At 39.5% G+C, this 18,913-nt stretch overlaps 1 protein-coding gene across 10 annotated transcripts in view; it reads left to right on the plus strand.

Moving 5' to 3' along the window:
• The window catches only part of ABLIM2 (actin binding LIM protein family member 2), a 137,830-nt gene that overhangs the window by 67,454 nt on the left and 51,463 nt on the right, over nucleotides 1-18,913 (plus strand). For all 10 annotated transcript variants that reach the window (XM_050337624.1, XM_050337623.1, XM_050337625.1 and 7 more), the window contains exons 6-7: nucleotides 440-533; nucleotides 18,599-18,686. In XM_050337624.1, the coding sequence (XP_050193581.1) occupies nucleotides 440-533; nucleotides 18,599-18,686 (182 nt within the window). The remainder of the gene's footprint in view (nucleotides 1-439; nucleotides 534-18,598; nucleotides 18,687-18,913) is intronic.

The following is an 18,913-nucleotide window of genomic DNA, read 5'->3' on the forward strand; positions in this document are numbered from 1 at the left end:
ATAAAGGATTAGATAATATATATATCAGATGATACATATATTGGATGAATTAGATGGCAAGTAAAGAGAGAAAGAATAATATGTAGAAATAACTATTTTTTCCAAAGAGGGAGAAACACATGGAAGACGTTAATGGGTAACAATATTAAACAGATGGTGTGAGGATCTCAGGGACCAAGTATTGTTAGAAGGAGAGAGGCAGTGTCTGAATTCAGCAAAAAGCAGGAAAGTAGTATCATGGTAGACTCTAAAGGGCTTAAATAGTTCATTAACTATTCAGTTCTTTACAAAATTAGTACATACGAGTATTTGGGAGGCAGGAAAGTCCATTAATACCCTATGAAGTGTTGAAGCATTAACAAATTTTAGATGTATAATCTCCTGGGAAACTGTAAGCCTACGTAAAACAACTTCTGTATGGCCTGTTGTTCTTCCCTAGGGATGGTGTTCCATACTGCGAAACGGACTATCATGCAAAGTTTGGTATCAGATGTGACAATTGTGAAAAGTATATCACGGGAAGAGTGCTTGAGGTAAGGAGAAACTGTCATTCAAGGATACCTCAAAGTGTACAAAGACTTGCTCTTTTGGGTGTAGTCCTGTGCTCACAAATGAGTGTTAATGCAGCAGGTTAATATTACCTTTATGAAATACCAGGATCTTATTCCATCATTGTTTTTTTTTTTCTTTCTACTGTTAATGATTTGATAATACACAGACTCCCTAAATGGATATTTGTGGTACTGGAGAATGTTCAGGCAGCAGAAGTAATAAATGAATGTGTTATCAGGCACATTTTAATACTTACATTAAATTCACTTGTAATTTCTGCTTTTTGATTCTGTTTTATGTTCCCCAAAGATAGGATGAAGCTGTTGAAAAGTAAGATGAATAATCTGAAGTGTATTTTTGCACCGAGAAAGGAGCTGTGTTGTAGGGATTTCCTTTAGTTTGTTTTTCTAAGAAGCAGTTTAGTGTAGGTGCTTGTTTATAGATTATGCCGAAACGTCCATGTAACTGACCCAGAGTCAGAAATTAATATATTACTTTGATCTGAATAGAATTTATCCTTAGATGTAAGTGTATTGTTATGTTATCAATGTCTTTGATTATGCACTTTTCCTTTTTGCTTTTCTCTGTATCTTGTGAAGTCTTATCAGTACTAGAGTTTAGGAAGAGGTTCTCCAGGGTGCTCAGTTCCCTCCTTTCTCTTTATCACTTAAGAAAGCCTGGAGAAGTCTCAAGGGACTTCCACCAGAGAAAGATCTGCTTGGAGTTGTACAAAGACTTAATTATTCAAGTTGTGGACAATTATAGCTGTGAAGGAACTGAGGAGAAAGTGTCCATACTGGATGAAAATCCATATTAGATGGGATGATATGGTACTAGGGTGAGGCTTGGGAGGCTCTTCTGTTTTCAAAAGTCTTTACAGACAGAAAACAAAGTTCTTATAAGAGTATAAAGACAGATTTCTCACTTTTTGCAGATGATTGTCTCAAGTGGGAGAGGCAAAACAAAAGACACTGAATGAAAGGTAGTGAGAGGGGGTGAGCTTTGAAGGTGAAGGTTGAGAGAGAGATGAGTGCAGAGAGGAGAGTCAAAACTACAGCAAATTTGAGGTGCACTCATAGCAGTTTACAAGGAGTGATAAATACTGAGATAGGAGAAAAACAGAAGCTTCAGTTTATGTACTTACTCTTGGCTTCACAATATTGTGTTTTCCTGTCCTGGTTCTTGCCTTGAAATATCTGTGAAAAAATACTTTTTTTATTTAGTAATATTTTACCAGCAGTATGGTTAAACAGTAGATGTGATGTGTTTAAGAACTGTGTCCTTACCGTCTCTGTGGATGATAAAAAGCAAAACAAAAAGTTCTGCATAGTAATAGTACTGAGTTGGATGTGTGGGACCTGGGAGCAGGTGTGGCTGTAGTTGTTTCTTATGACTTCTTGGTGAGACTGTACTGAACAGAAGGAGAGTTCCTTGTTTTTATTGTAGATGGACTGTAACACACCTGAGAAAAGTTAATTCTTTAAAGGTGAGGTAGGAATTTTACCATAACTGATTACATATGTCATTGTAGTTCTGGGTGATGTTTTTGTTTAGTGTGTGTTACCCTCTCTTCTCCCCTCCCCTCTCCAGTGTTGCTCTGGTGACAGCACTGTAGTACTGATTCTCATCTGACTTTGGTACTGGTTCAGGCTGGGAGCTACTTTGACTGGTCTGTGGCATTTAACTTTGTTAAAAATACTGATGGAAGATTCTGAAACCTTTTTTTTTTAAATAAAAAAAGGATGAGGAGAAAGGACTTTGACAAGGCACAGAAGTGTCAGATAGTGTCACTATGAAATAGGAAAGATAGGATGAAATTAGTATGAAACAGGCAATGGATTTGAAGAGTTAAAATGCTATTTAATATCTGGGAACTTGTTAGAACAACCTGGACATTTTATGGTCTGTAAAATTTTTTTTTTCATAGGATTGTTCAAAATTTTTTTGTTTTGTGTGCAACAAAAATAATGAAGCCTTGAATATAGGTGCACATGGTATTATGTCCTGGCATTCTGCTGTCACAAAAGGTCCTGTTCCTCGTGACATCTCCCAAAATACTTGCTCTCCTCCACTCTGTTTTCCCATGACAAGATATGTATTTCTTTACATTCCCCACTGCCTGTTTACGAGAGGTGACACGCATTGTGAGCCTTCTTCCACGGTGATCAGCCTGTGATTTCCATGAGCCTTTGGAACTCTGTAAGGGATCACTTGAAATGGCCGTTGAGGTTCCGTGTTGACCATGGAGAGCAGCTGGAGGAGGAGGTAATGCACACACCTCATTCCATTAGGAAGGTAGACAAAAAGTCATGGCCTGAGCAAACAAATTTGAAAGAACGCAGAGACCGCATCCACAGCTAACGTGCTTAAGTCATTTGTTGTTTGTCTGCAACAGATGGACTTGTTTGAAAGGCTTGGAATTGGGGCTGATCTCTTCCGTCTGTCTGGTATTAGTATAGAACTTGATGTGTGTTTGTCACCAGCAGGCTAGTTGGTATGTTTGTGTATCTCCTGGTCAGGAGGACAGAAAAAAATACAAAGTAGTCATGGCTGTTTTTCGTAATAGGATGTGGTTTTTTGTGGAATTGTCTGGAATCCTGAAACATTTTTTCAAAATGTCAGTATTTCTTTTTACCATCTTGAATATTATGTGGAGTACACAGAAATAATAGGGCAAATTGCTATTAAAGTGGGGGGAATTCTTGACAGCAGTACTTATTAGGCAGAGGAATAGTCTCCCAAGGGAGCTGCTGGAAGCTGTCAGTTAGAACGTCTTATAATAAGATTGGACAAGGCACTGGAAAATATACGACAGGGAACAGTCCTGCAATGACAAAGGGAGGGGACTCTATGACCTAATAGGATTTTTTCCATCTCTAATTTCTGTGATAATGTCAGGAGGACAGCTGCTTCCACAATTATTCTGTGCCCAGAAATTATAATATTGTCTCCCTTTCCAACACTTGGTTGTTTTAAGTGTTTATTCAGCAGAGAGGAAGGGAGAGTCAACTAGTGTGAGTTACTGATAAGTTATAAAAGTATGGCTGTTTTTGTAGGTTGTCAGCCAAATGCAATGATGATTTAGTTACTTAAATTCTTCTTTCAGCCCATTTTCTGAGGCCCAGATTCATTCCATCTAGTAAATGGGCTTAAACACAGGATAACTTTGTTTATAATTCCTTTCTTGTTTGTCTCTTCCCCTCCAATCCACCTTGGCTTGCCCTCAGTCTCCCAGGGAACTTGTACTGGAAAAGCTATGAAAGGGGCTGAGCAGTTCATTTATGGAGATGATAAATTCTCTTATTGCTTTTAGAAGCAATAGTTTTGCTGTTGTTTTTACAAAAAAAAAAACTGCCCACAAGTGCATTTATGGGGAAGGTTTGCTTTGCTTGTGAGGTGTACAGAGCACTCTTAAATGCAATATTAGTCCTCTCCTAGAAATAGCTCTGTTTTGTCCCTGACTGTATATATTGATAAACCTGCCAGCTTAAGTGGGGACCAAGGGGTCACTGGAGTTTGCTTTAATAGTTTGACTTAAAATGCAGTAACTAAAAACCCTTAGGGAGGAAAAGGTTTATTTCAGTGCTTATCCTATATCTCTGTTGCCAATCCTGCAATAGTTAAGATCATGCAATAACACAGAGAGTAAACACATTTTAAAATAACAAGCCATTGATTTTTATAATTAGCCATTTCCCTTTTGTCTTGTTGCAATCTATTTCTCTGCATTTAACGCTAAAAATATTTTTCCTCTTTTTTTCTATCACAAATAGATAGTTATTAGTTAAAATCTCATAGAAATAGACAAAATAAGTGTAATTGCCTTTTTTTTTTTAATATCATGTATTTCTCATGATAATTCAGTGCCTGATAAGAACTCCTTTCAATCAAGAAAACACTTTCCATTTATTTCCTGACTTTTAATCTAGTCTTCTAGCTGTGCTTTGCTTGGAGTAGGCAGAGATGTGTTGCCTACCTCCTGGTTCTTCCCACACAGCAGGCTGTGCAGAGGTTTGGAAGGCTGTTATTTTCTGCCCTTTAATTGATGAACTCTAAGAAGAATTTATAGAGAGTAGTGTTAGTTCCTTTCAACTTCTGTTTTGCAAAACTGAATGAACCAAGTTCTCCTTTGCTCTTAAGTCAGCCCCAGGCTTTTCTGATGGTGCCAGTGGACCTTTTGAGTGTCAGTTCCTAGCTGGAACCACTGTCTCTCAGCATGGATGAAGATTGTACTCCAGACAGTGCCTCACCACTGCCTTGTGCAGTGACAGTAACCCCTTCCACTATTTCTGAAAAAAGACTTTCCTTGGTATATCTCACACTGATGTGATTTTTTTTGCCTGTGACTTTGTTAACATTGACAGCCCATGGCGGGATTATTACTTGGGAGGTTTTCTCTTCATCTGCTGTGTCAGCTGGTGGTTTTCTACATTGTTAGAGAAAGCCTCCATATCCAGAAATAGCCTCCTGGGAATGTTTTGATGGCAAACACAATATAGGCTGTGAAGGGGGTTGTGATTACTTGGCTAGGCAACTGCATCCCAGTGATGGCCAAGCTGAGCTGCCGTATAACATCCAGCCACTGCCAACTGCGTTAGTAGCTGATGGATAAGCTGAATCTCCATCACTGCTAGCTTGTGTTTTTAATTTCATGTGAATATAAGTTGACAGTGTAGCACATTGGAAGTTTTAGAACGACTTTTGGAAATGCCTCTGGGGGCTTATTTCCATGCAACCCAAATGCTTCTGTAAGCTCTGACAGGTATTTTCAGCACTTGACTTTGGTCTACAACTGTCCCATGATTTCCAGCTACGTGACTGTGGTGTAAAAGTATCTTACAAGTGCTGGTGAAAAGAGCTCTATCACTTAAGAGCAGTTTAGTATCTGACATCCTGACATGGCAGCATGGTACTCAGTTTATGTGAAGGAAGAAAGGGTTAACATTTTACTGATTTATATGTATGTGCAAATGTCTAGAAAAACATAATCAATATATGTTTTTAAAATCTATTAATCACAGCCACATGCTATTTTGAAATAAAGGAACAAATGCAGTAGGCACTAGGCAGGAATCAGACTAGAAATGTCAGTAATTTATATGTCAGTTAAATGCCACTTATACCTCAGTGACTTATTAATTAAATCATGAATCTTATTTTTTGTTGTTTGTTTTTTGCTTTGCCCTGGGGTTGAGCTGCTTTTGTTTGCAGCCAGATCTACTTTGTAAATCGATTGTCTTTCCCTTTACAAAAGTCTCAGTATAGCAGAGAGACGAGACTAATTCTATACAGCAGGGAGTACAAATTTCTGCCTGCAGAATGGAAGAATGGTTCGTTCTGAAAGGTCTGTTACCCTGCTGTTTCATTAACAACAAAACCTACTGATGTGTGAAAGGTACTTGAACAGCTTATTACATAGGCATTAATACTGAAACACGCAATAAAAGCAGCTCTGTCTGTAGGAGCAAAGGGTTCCCTGTAGCTTGGGCAGCCTCATGAAGGCTGTCAGAGCAGCAAAAGCATCCGAGAGTCAGTACTATCTTCGGTTAGAAACTGCTCTCTATGCAAGTTTTCTGCCTTCAACAGAGAAGAAAGAAAACTGTTAGAAAAGATACAACTGTATAAATCAGCATTAGCTTTTGCAAAAGGAGACCATCGAAGGTAGGAAATGTTAATTAGTCTTTACAATACATAGATGCACTGTGCAAAGTGAGATGCACTGTTCAATGCATGCTGAGATGCAAAGCGTTCTGTGGCTTGGGAATGGTCTCTGTTTTGGTGCCACTTGCATTCAGCTGGAACTGCTGGTTTGCAGGTTAATCATCAGTGCACAGTATCTGAACTTGGCTGGGTAAGTGTTAATTGACAGTTGACTTAGACTTTCTGCTTTTTAGCAAGCATCATTAAAAATACTATCAACAAGCAAATAAATAGCTATGCAAATGCTTTTTATCTTAGTTTTTACCCTTTTGTGTAGCCCAGTTGTATTGTTTTAGATGCATTCACCTCATCTTTCTCCCACTTTCATCCCTTCTCTTTTGCAGCCACCTTTTCTCCCTAGAAAGAAAGATACACCTATCCATGTTTATTATCTGAACTGTTAAAAACTCACAATATTTAACATGAGGAAAAAACTGTGTATTCCAACAAACTCTGTATAGTTTTTACCCTGTAAATAATTTGTTAGGTTTATTGAAGTAGAGCACTGAGTAGCATTTGATGATAGCTCGAGACTGTTTCCTTTTTACCAAAGTAAGGAATTCCGTAAACTATTTCTGAATAACATAGAGAAGTTCAGAAACTGAGGAAACTGGTTGATAGAGAAGAAAGAATTACTATTGCAATTTTGGGGTTTTGTTGGGGTTTTTTTGTTTGTTTTTTGTTTTGGTTTGTTTGTTTGTTTGTTTCTTTTCAGTTGCTTGCTTGCTTTTCTGTTGAGGATTCCTCTTACATGTTTGGGAAAGTCCCCAGTAGTGCTGCTGTGCATTTGTGCCTGTGTGGGTTTGTATGTGTTAGAGCTTTAGTGCACAGTTTGATTCTTGAGCTTGGCAGACACTTGTGATGTCCACTGCCTTTTCTACTTAGGCAAAAATGTAGTTAGTAACAGTTTACTCTCTTAAATTATCTTAATTGCCTAATTAGAGGATCAAAGGAGTGATTCAGTAGTCACTGTGATACCTTCTGAGTCTCAAACGCGCAGCACACAGTATGCCAGTTACAATGCCTCTCTAAGCGGTGTGTTGCTGTGGTGCTTCATTAATATCTGGTAATATTTGCCAGCATTTCAGTATTTTGACAGTGTGAAACATTTCACTTTATGGATGTCTGCAGTTCCTCATCCAATTACTTTGCATAATCTTTCATTTCTGGTGGTCTGCTGACTCGTGTCAGGGGCGGGCTGAGGTCGCAGGACCGCTGCTCTGCAGAGCCCCTGTGCCTTGCTGTGATCCAGCCAGCACCACAAGCGCCTGCCTCCAGCTCTCTCCGTAACCATGACAGTGGTGCAGCAGTAAGTGCACTCAGAGACAATTGGCTTTGTTGATGAAGTATCTCCAGGATGCTCTGGCCCATGTGAGAACAATTCAGCTTGTCTTATGCTAATAGCAGAAAAGCAGCCTGTGACTCATTTCTTGTGTTAGATTTTTCATTCTTTACTAACCTTCGGCACTGTTTGTGCTTTTTTGAGTTTCTCCCAAAGTAAGAACTTCTGAGTGGTACCTTGAACTAGAAATATGTGAATGAGCCTAAAAGTAGCAACTTCCTACTTCTAGGAAGGATTATTAATGTCAGCTCTGCATATGATAGCAGCATTTCCAGTCCCAGCTAGATTTGGTGATCCAGATAGCAGTCATTATTCAGGCACAGACTAAGAGACAGTTTCTGATCTCAGATGTTTACAGCCTAGATCACCATGTCCAGTGCAAAAAGAGCTGTGCTGGTAAATTGTGCTGCCTCTCCAGGGCTGTTCAGTGTTTGTTGCAAATTCATTCTTCTAATCTGAAATGGGTGCGCTAAATGCACAGCTGCAAAGTTGAATATGAAGGGAAATGTGTCTTCAAGTCACCTTTCTCCTTCTTTACTCCTTCTCCCCTATCAAGGCATGGCATATGTGAGAGCCAGCTGCAGCTTGTCTTGGCCTCTAAGGGGGTTTTAAGGAGTGGGAGAGTAAAGTGGAAAAGAAATGGAGGAAATTGTTGAGCCAAAGGAAAACAGAAGCCTCTTCCAGTCTCAGTGGGTGGTAAGAAAAATTGGAAAGCTGAGAAGAAAAAGACAAAAGGGACTGATCACTCACTCCGTAACAAAAACAACTGAGTACAAAATCAGTGGTTTTAGGCATGACAGACTGTTTTGATTTACAAGAACATGTACCAAATTCTGTAGAAAAAATGTGCTGTTGGCCTTTTCCAGATCTTACCTGATTGCAGCAGGGTTGAATTTGCTCCCAAACCAGAACTTGTTTGTAGATGTCACAGAAGGAGATTACAGTTATAATAGTACTGGTTTTCTATTATTTCTTTTTCCCTAGTTATTCCTTTCATAGTTTTTAATTATATATTTTTTATTTTCTCCCACAAGCATTAGAAACAACTTCTTCTGAGAATACAGTATATAGTAAATTATCATTCTGAGATAAATGTTCCTGATGTTACATTTGATTGCCTGGAAGATTTGTACCTGGAAGAATAAAGCATGTGTGGGAAGCAGTAGAAAATGACTCAAATGTGGGTGGGAATTCTCAAGGCTCTGCGGAGTACAGCAGGATGAGCCAGAACCAAGACAACATGAAATAACTGTACATGTGAGATTGCTAAAGCTCTAAGTAATGCTGCAGGTGCATATATTGGAACATTTCACATGACCGTTTCTTGGCATCTAGTAGGATGATAAATGAATCCAGTAAGGCAAAGATGAGGAGAATGATTGATACAAAACATTGCATTGCATTTCCAGTGCTGTAAATCCTGTTGTAAATGGTTCGTTTGCCCTGGCATGCTGTTGAAGTGACTCACTGGTGAGTCAGGTCCACTGTGACTAAGAGAATTAGCAAGAGTTTTCCTCCACAGAATTCTGTCTTTGTCTTCTGGCTGTCACACTTTTTTCTCCTTGACACTGTTGTATGACATAAACAATAGATATTCCGCCAAATACCACTGCCTTGATAATGTTGCCTGCCCCTTCAAACCCAGTAGATGATATGACATCTGTTTACTAACTTTACCATTATTGTATACAACTATTATTGAGTAATGAGTCCTTCTGTTCCATATGCAAAACTCTGGCTTTGCTAGAAATGTGAATGGAGAATTTCTGTGATTACATACAGTGCTGGTAACTGAGCACAGCATTCTACTCAAGGTTATCTGATTTTCTGAATATCATCACTCTAAGCTGAAAATACCCTATATGGAGGCCAGTGTAGTCCACATAATGTATCACTGTGTGAATGCAATGGCAGAGTTATGAATGCTGGTGTTCAGTCCACTGAACAACACGTGATGGTGTGGTGCTGTGCACCTTTTTCATGGTACTCTTGAGATACAGACATGAAAAACACCTGAGCCCTAGATTTTACACAGCCTTTTGGATTAAACTCATGTTGCACAATCCCATGTTGAAGTGCTGACCAAGAGCAAGAGGTTTGTATGACCAGTTGGGAATAAGCAAGAACAACCCCTGATTGGGTTTGCCTAATTGGTGAAATAACTTGATAGGAAAACTTTCTATGCCAGTTCTGTGCTGTTAGGTCAGAGAGTTATTAAATAATAACTAATGTAGTTATGGAAACAGGAGGTAAAACCTTAGATCGACCAAAATCAGGGATCTTCGCTCACGAAGACTGGCCATTATTATAATTGTGAATTTGCCTTCATAAATCAGTGCAGTGACTGATTGGACTATTTAACATCAAAATGCTGTATCTCATTCAAAACCTTTATTAAATTTCATAAAGATAAGTATCTAGAGTTTCTTTTTATACCTGTGTTTCATTATCAGTTTCCTGTACATTGCTGGCACCTTATAAAAAGCACAGTTTGTTCACAAAACGGTTTAATATCCCAGTAAAAACAAATCATTTCAGGAGCGAATTAAGGAGTATAAACAGGGTGAATTAAATATCCACTAAAGGACTTAAGTGGTTTTCAACATTTTTTGAAGTATATACTCTGGAAAAAAAAAATTCCCAGTGAAAGTACATGCTCCTCAATACCGGATTTAAAATGATAGATAATGAAGCAAGATATGAAATGATGGATAATGGGAATGGAACAGATCCTTAAGGAAGTCATCCATAGAGCACAAAAGGTGGCAAACCCCAGGAGCAAAAAAATCAGACAAGGAAGGCAAGAGACCAACATGGCTTAGTAGGAAAGAAGCAAATGCATGGACAGTTGAAACTTGGACAGGTGACCTGGGAAGAGAGGAAGTTTGGTTGTGTAAGGTTGGTTGAGGAAGGCAGAGGCAAAGCTGGAACTGGACCTGTCAAGGGATGCAAAGCAGAGCAGGAAGGATTTCTACAGGTATGTTAATCAGAAAAGGGAAGGTCAAAGAAGGTGTACCCCAACTGGAAAACTGTTAGCAGCAGATGAGGAAGGAGGCTGAGGTACTTGACAACTTTCTTGCCTCAGTATTCAATGGCAAACTCTCTTCCCACACCTCTTCAGTGGATGAACAACAGATGGAGACTAGGGTAGCAAAATGCTTCCCACTGGAAGTAAAAATCTGATTCAGGACCATCTGAGGAACCTGAATGTACATAAGTCTATGGGACCCAATGAGATGCATCCCAGAGTCCTGAGGGAATTGGCTGATGCAGTTGCCAAAGCACTCTCCATGATATTCGAAAAGTTATGGCAGTCAGGTGAAGTTCCAAATGACTGAAAAAAGAGAAATGTACCCATCTTTAAAAAAGAACAGAAGGGAGTTCCCTTGGAACTACTGACCTGACAGCATCACCTCTGCCTGGGAAGATCATGGAACAGATCCTCCTAGCAGCTATGCTAAGGCAGTGGAAGTCAAGGAGCTGATTTGAGATAGCCAGCATGACTTTGCCAGGGGAAGGTCCTGCCTGACCAAGCTGGTAGCTTTCTGCAGTGGAGTGACTACATCAGTGCACAAGGGAAGGGCTGCAGAAGTCCTTTATTCTGGTTTTCTGTAAAGTCTTTGACATGGTCCCCCACAACACCATTCCCTCTAAATTGGAGAGAGATGAATTTGATGGGTGGATAAGGAATTAGTTGGTCACATCTAGAGGGTAGTGGTCAACAGCTCAGAGTCCTGATGAACATCAGAGACAAGTGGTGTCCCTCAGGGGTCTGTACTGGGACAAGTGTTATTTAATATCTTCTTTAATGACATATGCAGAGGGATTGAGTGCACCCTCAGCAGATTTGCAGATGACACCAAGTTGAGTGGTGCTGTTGACACACCTGAAGGATGGGACCTGGACAAGCTCAAGAAGTAGGCCCCTGGGAGTCTCATGAGGTTTGACAAGACCAAGTGCAAGGTGCTGCACCTGGGTTGGGGCAGCCCCCGCTATCAGCACAGGCTGGGGGATGAACAGTGCAGCCCTGCTGGTGCGTGAGAGGCTGGACATGAGCCAACCATGTGTTTTTGCAGCCCAGAAAGCCAGTTATCTCCTGGGCTGCATCCAAAGCAGTGTGGGCAGCAGGCTGAGGGAGGAGATTCTGCCCCTCTACTCCACTCTCCTGAGACCCCACCTGAGTGCTGCATCCAGATCTGGAGGCCCCAGCACAGGAAGGAAATTGACATGTTGGGGCAAGTCCAGAGGAGGGACAAGATGATTAGATGGATGGAGCACCTCCTCTACAAGGAAAGGCTGAGAGAGTTGGGGTTGTTCAGCCTGGAAAAGAGAAGGCTTAGGGGTGACCTAATTGTGGCCTTCCAGCACCTTAAGGGAGTCTAGAAGAAAGATGGAGAGGGACTTTTTACAAGAGCATGTAGTGACAGGACAAGGGGTAATGGTTTTAAACTGAAAGAGAGTAGATTAAGATTAGATATTACGAGTAAATTTGTTACTCTGAGGATGGTGAAGCACTGGAATAGCTTGCCCAAGAAGTTATGAATGCCCAATTCCTGGAAGTGTTTAAGGCTGGGTTGTATGGGCATCTAAGCAACCTGGTCTAGTGGAAGGTGTCCCTGCTTATGGCAGGGTGTTTGAAGATTGATGATTAAAGTTCCTTGAACCCAAACTATTCTATGATTCTATGACCTTTTATTACCCATGGTTAACATGTTTTTATCCTCAAATCTACTCACATGAATCCATGGACATTAGCTGAAAGCGGTAGCAAATTCATTTATCAAGAAGTTATATCTTATGTTCTGTTTTAGTATGATGTATATACATCAAGCACATTTTGATTTATTGTAATTTCTGAATTAAGCTATCAATGCTTGGAAAATGCATATGGGGTATGGTGAACAGTTGGCTAAACCTGAGAGCAGTGTGCCCTGGCAGCAATTAAGTCCACCAGCCTAAGAGGGTGATTTCAACAGGAGCACAGTAGATTGAAGATATCCTTTTTTTTATTTGGCATTTGTTAGAATACATGGTAGGATGTGCATCCAGCTTTGTACCCTTCCATGCCAAAAGATGCTGATTAACTGAAGTGAGTTTGGTGAAGGACTTCCGTGATATTTGAGGGGCTGGAGCACATATCCTGTGAGTAGATGCTTAGGGAGCTGAACTTTTCAGCCTGGGGAAGTGATGGCTTTAGTGGGACCTGCTAGCAGTGCTCCCATACCTATGAGGAGGCCCCAAAGAGTGTGGAGACAAGGTCTTTACTGAGGCACATGGTGGGAGAGCAGGAGACAGTTGTCATAAATTTAAAGAAGGGAAATTCTGACAAGATAAAAAGAAAAAAAGATAACTGTAAGAATAGCTACTAAGCATTGGAGCAATATTCTCAGAGGTTGTGCAGTCTCCATCCTTGGAGGTTTTCAGTATTCAACTGGACAAATTCCTGAACAGACTGATCTGAGTTGAACATCAACCTTGCTTTGAGCAGGCAGTTAGATTAGATGACCTTCTGAGGTCCTTCCCAACCTGAATTGTTTTATCATTCTGTGGTGCACTCTCAACTTCCTTACTTTAAAGTGAATTATAATTTCTACTCTTACCTGTACTACAAAGTTCACATGAAGGAATCTCAGTGCCCTCTACTGAACGAATGGGAATGTCCACGTGAATGGAAATTACTCAGAAAATTGAAACAAAGTATAGAAAATAGAATAATTTATTGTCTAATTGAAGTCTTAAACTTGTACCTATCCCTACAGTGCTTAAATATTTTCCCCTTCCCATTCCAAACAAATAGTAACTCTCATCTGCTTAAACAGCAGCAGTCAAGTCATAAGTCTTTTGTAAGACCTTTAATCCTTCATTTCAGGTTGAGAAGCTGCCTGTTACAGAGGCTTACTGATTGTTGGTGGGGTTGTGCTTTATTCTGTTTCCCTTTGCTTGAACAGGTGGTTGTCTGGTGATGACGCAACTCTCCACCAAATTTGTTCCGTGTGAAAAGCTTTTAACTAAGAATGCTTTATTCCCACAGTCTGCTGTGGGCTTTGTTTCTGGGTCATGCAGCTGCACCATGCCTTGGCATACCCCCTGGCTCAGTGTTTTGTAGGCTGTTTTGCATTATGTCTGTTCAGGATAGGATACAGTTAGAACTTCATTTGGAGAGTTTGGAGCATGAGGTTGCCAGGATTTGGACCTACCTCGACAGATAACACTTAGTGGTAATGCACTATTACAGCAACTATATTGTATTATACACTTAAAATGGAAAATATGCTTTGATATGGCTGAATGATTGCATCAGTCTAACCTTTTCTCATTTCCACAAACTCTTTACTCTCAGCAATAGACATCAGTTACCACTATACATTTCTATAAAATGATAGATTTTTTTTTTTATTATTGTTACTACCTTTTATTTTCACAAGAAAAAGTTTACTGATAACTTATCATTCTCAGGAAAAGAACCAGATAGTTTTGAGTTTATTTAACATATTAAATGATTTTATGTACTTTTGTCTTCCCTTTAGTAACTACTTTATTGAGTAATGCAGTGAGGTAGGATGTACTTAAGCTCAGTGATGAGACAGCTATCAGAAATCTTGAGTCTTCTTTCCAGGACTCAGCTCACGGTTTGAGCTCTAGGCTGCTCTGGTTCAGTCCCTCATATGTCAGTCCATAAGCAGTTGCTGGACATCAACTGCAGTAAAAAATTGCATCAATCACACATCTAGAAAAGGCCCAGAGAGAGGTCAGACAAGCAGTGTTATTATGATAGACTTACAATTATTATGCATATCATCTTCTACAAATTCTACCACTTCATCAGTTCTTGCAGCCATGGCCAGAAAATGAGCAGAGGTTTTCGCTGAGCTGTCTGCAATAATGTAGTGTATTTTTCCTGAGTGATGACAGCTAATTTAAAACTCAACCTTAACTAGTTAAGGTTATTCCTTTTGGTATGAATTACTCTGGTTTTGCTAGCATTGCACATTTTCCAGGCCTGGTGATCAGTGTTCTGAAGACTTTTGGATAACACCTCTTACTGTCTTCAAATTGCACTTTGAATGATGTGATTCACGTTTATCACATCAGGTTTATTCTCCTTTTATCTAGTTCAAGCACTCAGGTTATGAGAAATGAGAAAAGGCAGTGGTATGTACTTCGTTGCAGAGCTTTTTGATCCTATTTTAAGTGGAGCATCATGGGTTTATCTGTCGATGTTCTACGGGACAGGTAGCACCACTTTGGTGGTCCCCATGCTCAGGGCATGGACTGTGGAGATCGTGACTCCCTTGGGAGAACATTCCTTACACTGATCTAGCCCAGAAGTCTCTGCCTACTCTGCAGGGGAGACTTCACATTCAAAAGGTTCTGTCATATCTAAAGGGAAAGAAGTAATTCGTAATACTTTGTCTCAGAGTGTTGAGGACTGTTTTGGCTCTACATTTAAATTACATAGTAAGACTGTGACTCAGTGATTGTGGAAAGCTGCTGCAGAGTCAGTTGAAGAGAAACTAAATTGTTGGTAATGTACTGTGTTGCTAAGGACATGCATTGCTATTCAGGTTTGATGAAATCTCAGTTGAGAATTAATCTTCAAATTGATCTTTGTAATAATACTATTTTGACATGTGGATGCCTGGGCACAAAGACCTGCTGCAGTCTTGAAGCAAATGTAGGACATTGGGAAGGTTTCTTACAATCTACCACTTGAACCATAAGAGATCTCTCAGAGATGAATGTTGCTTCTTCTGTGCTGTGTGTGTAATGGTATTTTATTAAACACTGAGACAACAATCTGTCAAAGTAAGCAATCAAACTGTGCAAAGAAGAAGTAACCATATGGTTAGAAACTTGTTTGCTGCATTGAATTACCTCACATAAATAAAATCAGGAAAAGAAAAAATAATGAGGCCATTATTACAACTAAACTGCAAACATAAAACAGGTACTGCCCTAAGTTTATAAGATGTCTGGGTTCTACTGGAACTGATTGTTCATCCATGAGGTGAAGCCTCTGAAAATGAAGAGAGAGGAGAAAGGGACATTTATGAAAGCTTCCTTGGTATGTATGCAAGGGAGTGTATGATTCACACCCAAGTCCTAGGTTTGAATATAATATATGATATCTAATCAGGCTAACTGTATAAACATATCAAGAAATAGTATTAGTTAACTCCTGCAACTCCCTAGCCTCAGATTCAGCTAGCACCTCTCATTTAGAAAGATAGAGTGATCTATTTTAAACACTTCCAAGTGATGAAGAGTCTGCCATGTCTTGTCTTCTGGGCTTTGATTAGAAGAAGGACAAAATAAAAAAGACACTGGCAACAAAAACCATTGTCAGCACTTAGACTTACAAAAAAATTTTTGAGTTCATCCCATTTTAATTCAGAGGTAATTATGCAAAATCCATTGGGATTATCCTGCTGTGGTCATCAGCAAAAGGATCACTACACCTTTCTCCCTTAATTTTTCTGTTATTGTTGTGTCTAATTTATAAAAGAGGTCTCTCTGTGCCATTCTACAGCTAGTTTATATTACTGACTATGCAGAGTGAATTAAAATTATGTATTTGGTTGTACTGTTAAATTTAGGGAAATAGATTTTGTGCTATGATACATCCAGGTTATCTGAGAATGTGTTCTAGCAGTTTATTTTAGCAAAGAAGTAATTGAATTCCCCTAGAGAGTGTTAGCCTGGGAATTGTATCAACCATGCTAAATCAGTTGAATTATTGAGGCATTAGCAATGCTTGTGCAGTACAGACCTTCCAAGGGAAATGGTATTTCTTTTCAGCTTGATATTCCAAAGATATCAAGTTTATGGGGTGATAGTTAAATACCCTTCTGTGCCTAAGCACCTGCACTTGGGCAAGCAGTTGTAAACCTGAGGTTTAAGCCCAATACTGATAGTTCATGGTCTGATACTTTAAAGGTGTCATCACAGTTAGTAGTCATCATCTTCCATGTCTAAAGTTGCAAAATCGCTCTGAAGTCTGCACAAATGACACCACTAAAAGAATGAACTGGAGCAAAGATGTTTTCAAAATAGCAGTTCTGATGTGATGTGTTGCTCTTCTTTGTTGCTGATTTAAAATGCTGCAGTGGGGTTTCAGGAGTGAATCAAGTGAGCACTGATGAAGTAAAACCAGAGATTCTTTAACCTAAATTTGCTGCATTCCTGTGACTGATATTGTGAATAGCAAAATAGCTCCCAGACATGGACTACATTCTTTAATATAAATACCTCTGAAAGCTTTGACATCCAGTCAGTGAGAAAGAGTAAGACAAATCATCGTTGTAGAAACAGGGTTAAATTTCCAGATTAATAGAAGGGAGATTTACAGTGCAGTGCTGTGGAGCATATTTACAACCTGAGACAGTGGGGCAATACTTCATAGTAGTTTCTTAAAGGCACACACAATCCTAGTAGCACTTTCAACCCTTTTCAGATAAGCAGATTATGAGACCTTCTACATGGACCAAAATGGGCTTAGTTTTAACTTAAGGAGAATTTCTACTGAAGTCAAACTTAGCTTAACCTTAAGTTAAACTTAGTCTACAAAGTTCACTAAGCTTTAGACTTACTGGTCTCCTGGCTTTTGTTCATAATGGAAGTGGCACTGACCCTAAGCCATTTAAACCATGTCTGGCACAGAAGAGCGTGGGACCAAAGAGGAGGAAGGAGATACCAAGATTTGGCTTTCAGCTCTGTAGGGGTTTGGAAGAGTGAGCACTGCTCGGAGCATGTTCAATAGCCAACTTTGGGCTGTTGAACTCTGTTTTGTAAGTGTCGTCTGAAAGATGGGATAGGAGTGCAGTTTGGAGGGACTGGCCCATGCTTTTCTCTCAGAAGAATACTATTTTTGTCACTGGCTCAAGCCAATATTACCTTATGATGCTACTGTCCTTGTCTGTGGGAACCAGAGCTAACAGGTTTGCCCACAGTCACCCATAGAGCTGAATTTTGGCCAAACTGTGAAAATTGAGTCCTGCATAAATCTCTTGATCCAAGAATCTTGGGGGTTTTTTGTTTGTTTGTTTTGTTTATTTGGGGTTTTTTTGTTTGGTTGGTTGGTTGGTTTGGGGTTTTTTCCTGATAGTCAGTTGAGGTTAACTTGACCCTTGTCTGTGTTACATGTTGATGTTCTGACATAGAAAGGCCCTTGTTCCTTTGCAGCAAGTAGATGCCTCATTTTGAAAAGCACAATGAGGTCAGTGATTAAACACTTTAAATGAACATGATCATAAGGTAATTGGGAATTCAAATATATGAAAATTGGTGAGTTACTAAGCTGTTCTCAACAAATTGAGGGCTCAGTCTTGTTCTCATTCCAGTCAGTTAAAATGGTGGTATTAAATTGTGTGAATTAATCTCAGAACCATTGGTAAAGCTCTTGTCTTGTCTGCATGAGGGAGTCAGTGCACAGTACTGCAAAGTGTCAGCTCTGAACTTACAGTCCTGTAGGAACACCACACACATTCCTCATGGAAACCCTTTAGTACCTATGTACCTGCAAGACACTTCCAAAGCAGCTACAAACATTACTTGAACAAGATGGCTCTTACTGAGCATTAAGATTGCATATTCAGTTGAATCAGGATGAATTTAGGATTGAGTTGCAAATCAATGCTCAAGCTCCCAGCTTCCCTGTGCAGGTAAGTTCTAAGCTGCCCCACACTTGGTGCACAGGATGGTTGTTTACAGGAAAAATGTGTTCACTGTATAAATTCATTCCCATTCTGTAAATTCAGAAACATAACTATTGCACATGACCTTTTTTTTTTTTTTTTGTGTAAGCAGGACCCTAGTTACATTTTAAATCACAAATTGTCTGGAATCAAAAATGGGCATTGTGGTTGTAGGATATTGTTGAACTAATTGTCATTAACTGATTTATGCTAATTAGTCATTATCAAGAGGATGAAAGAAAACCTTCTCATAGTGAAACTGCTAAGTTGATCAATATGATTAATCATCTGTACCCTTTTCTCCAAACAGGCAGGAGAAAAACATTATCATCCAACCTGCGCACGATGTGTCAGGTGCAATCAGATGTTTGCAGAAGGAGAAGAAATGTATCTTCAAGGTAAAAACAAACAAACAAACAAAAAATAAAATAGTTACACTGGGCCCCTTACCCACACCTGATAGCATGGCTGAGCTGTTTTGCACTTATTCTCACTTCATAACTAGCAAAGAAAGCAGACAGTGCAATATGTAGGCTAAGGAAAAGCAAAAGCAAACGCTGGTTGATTCTTACCTATTACTTTTTTCTACGTTCAAATCCGGTAGTAAGTGTAAATGACAGAAGGG

Source organism: Myiozetetes cayanensis, unplaced genomic scaffold (genome assembly GCF_022539395.1).
Source record: "Myiozetetes cayanensis isolate MyiCay16 unplaced genomic scaffold, myiCay2020 scf7, whole genome shotgun sequence".
Lineage (NCBI taxonomy): Eukaryota > Metazoa > Chordata > Aves > Passeriformes > Tyrannidae > Myiozetetes > Myiozetetes cayanensis.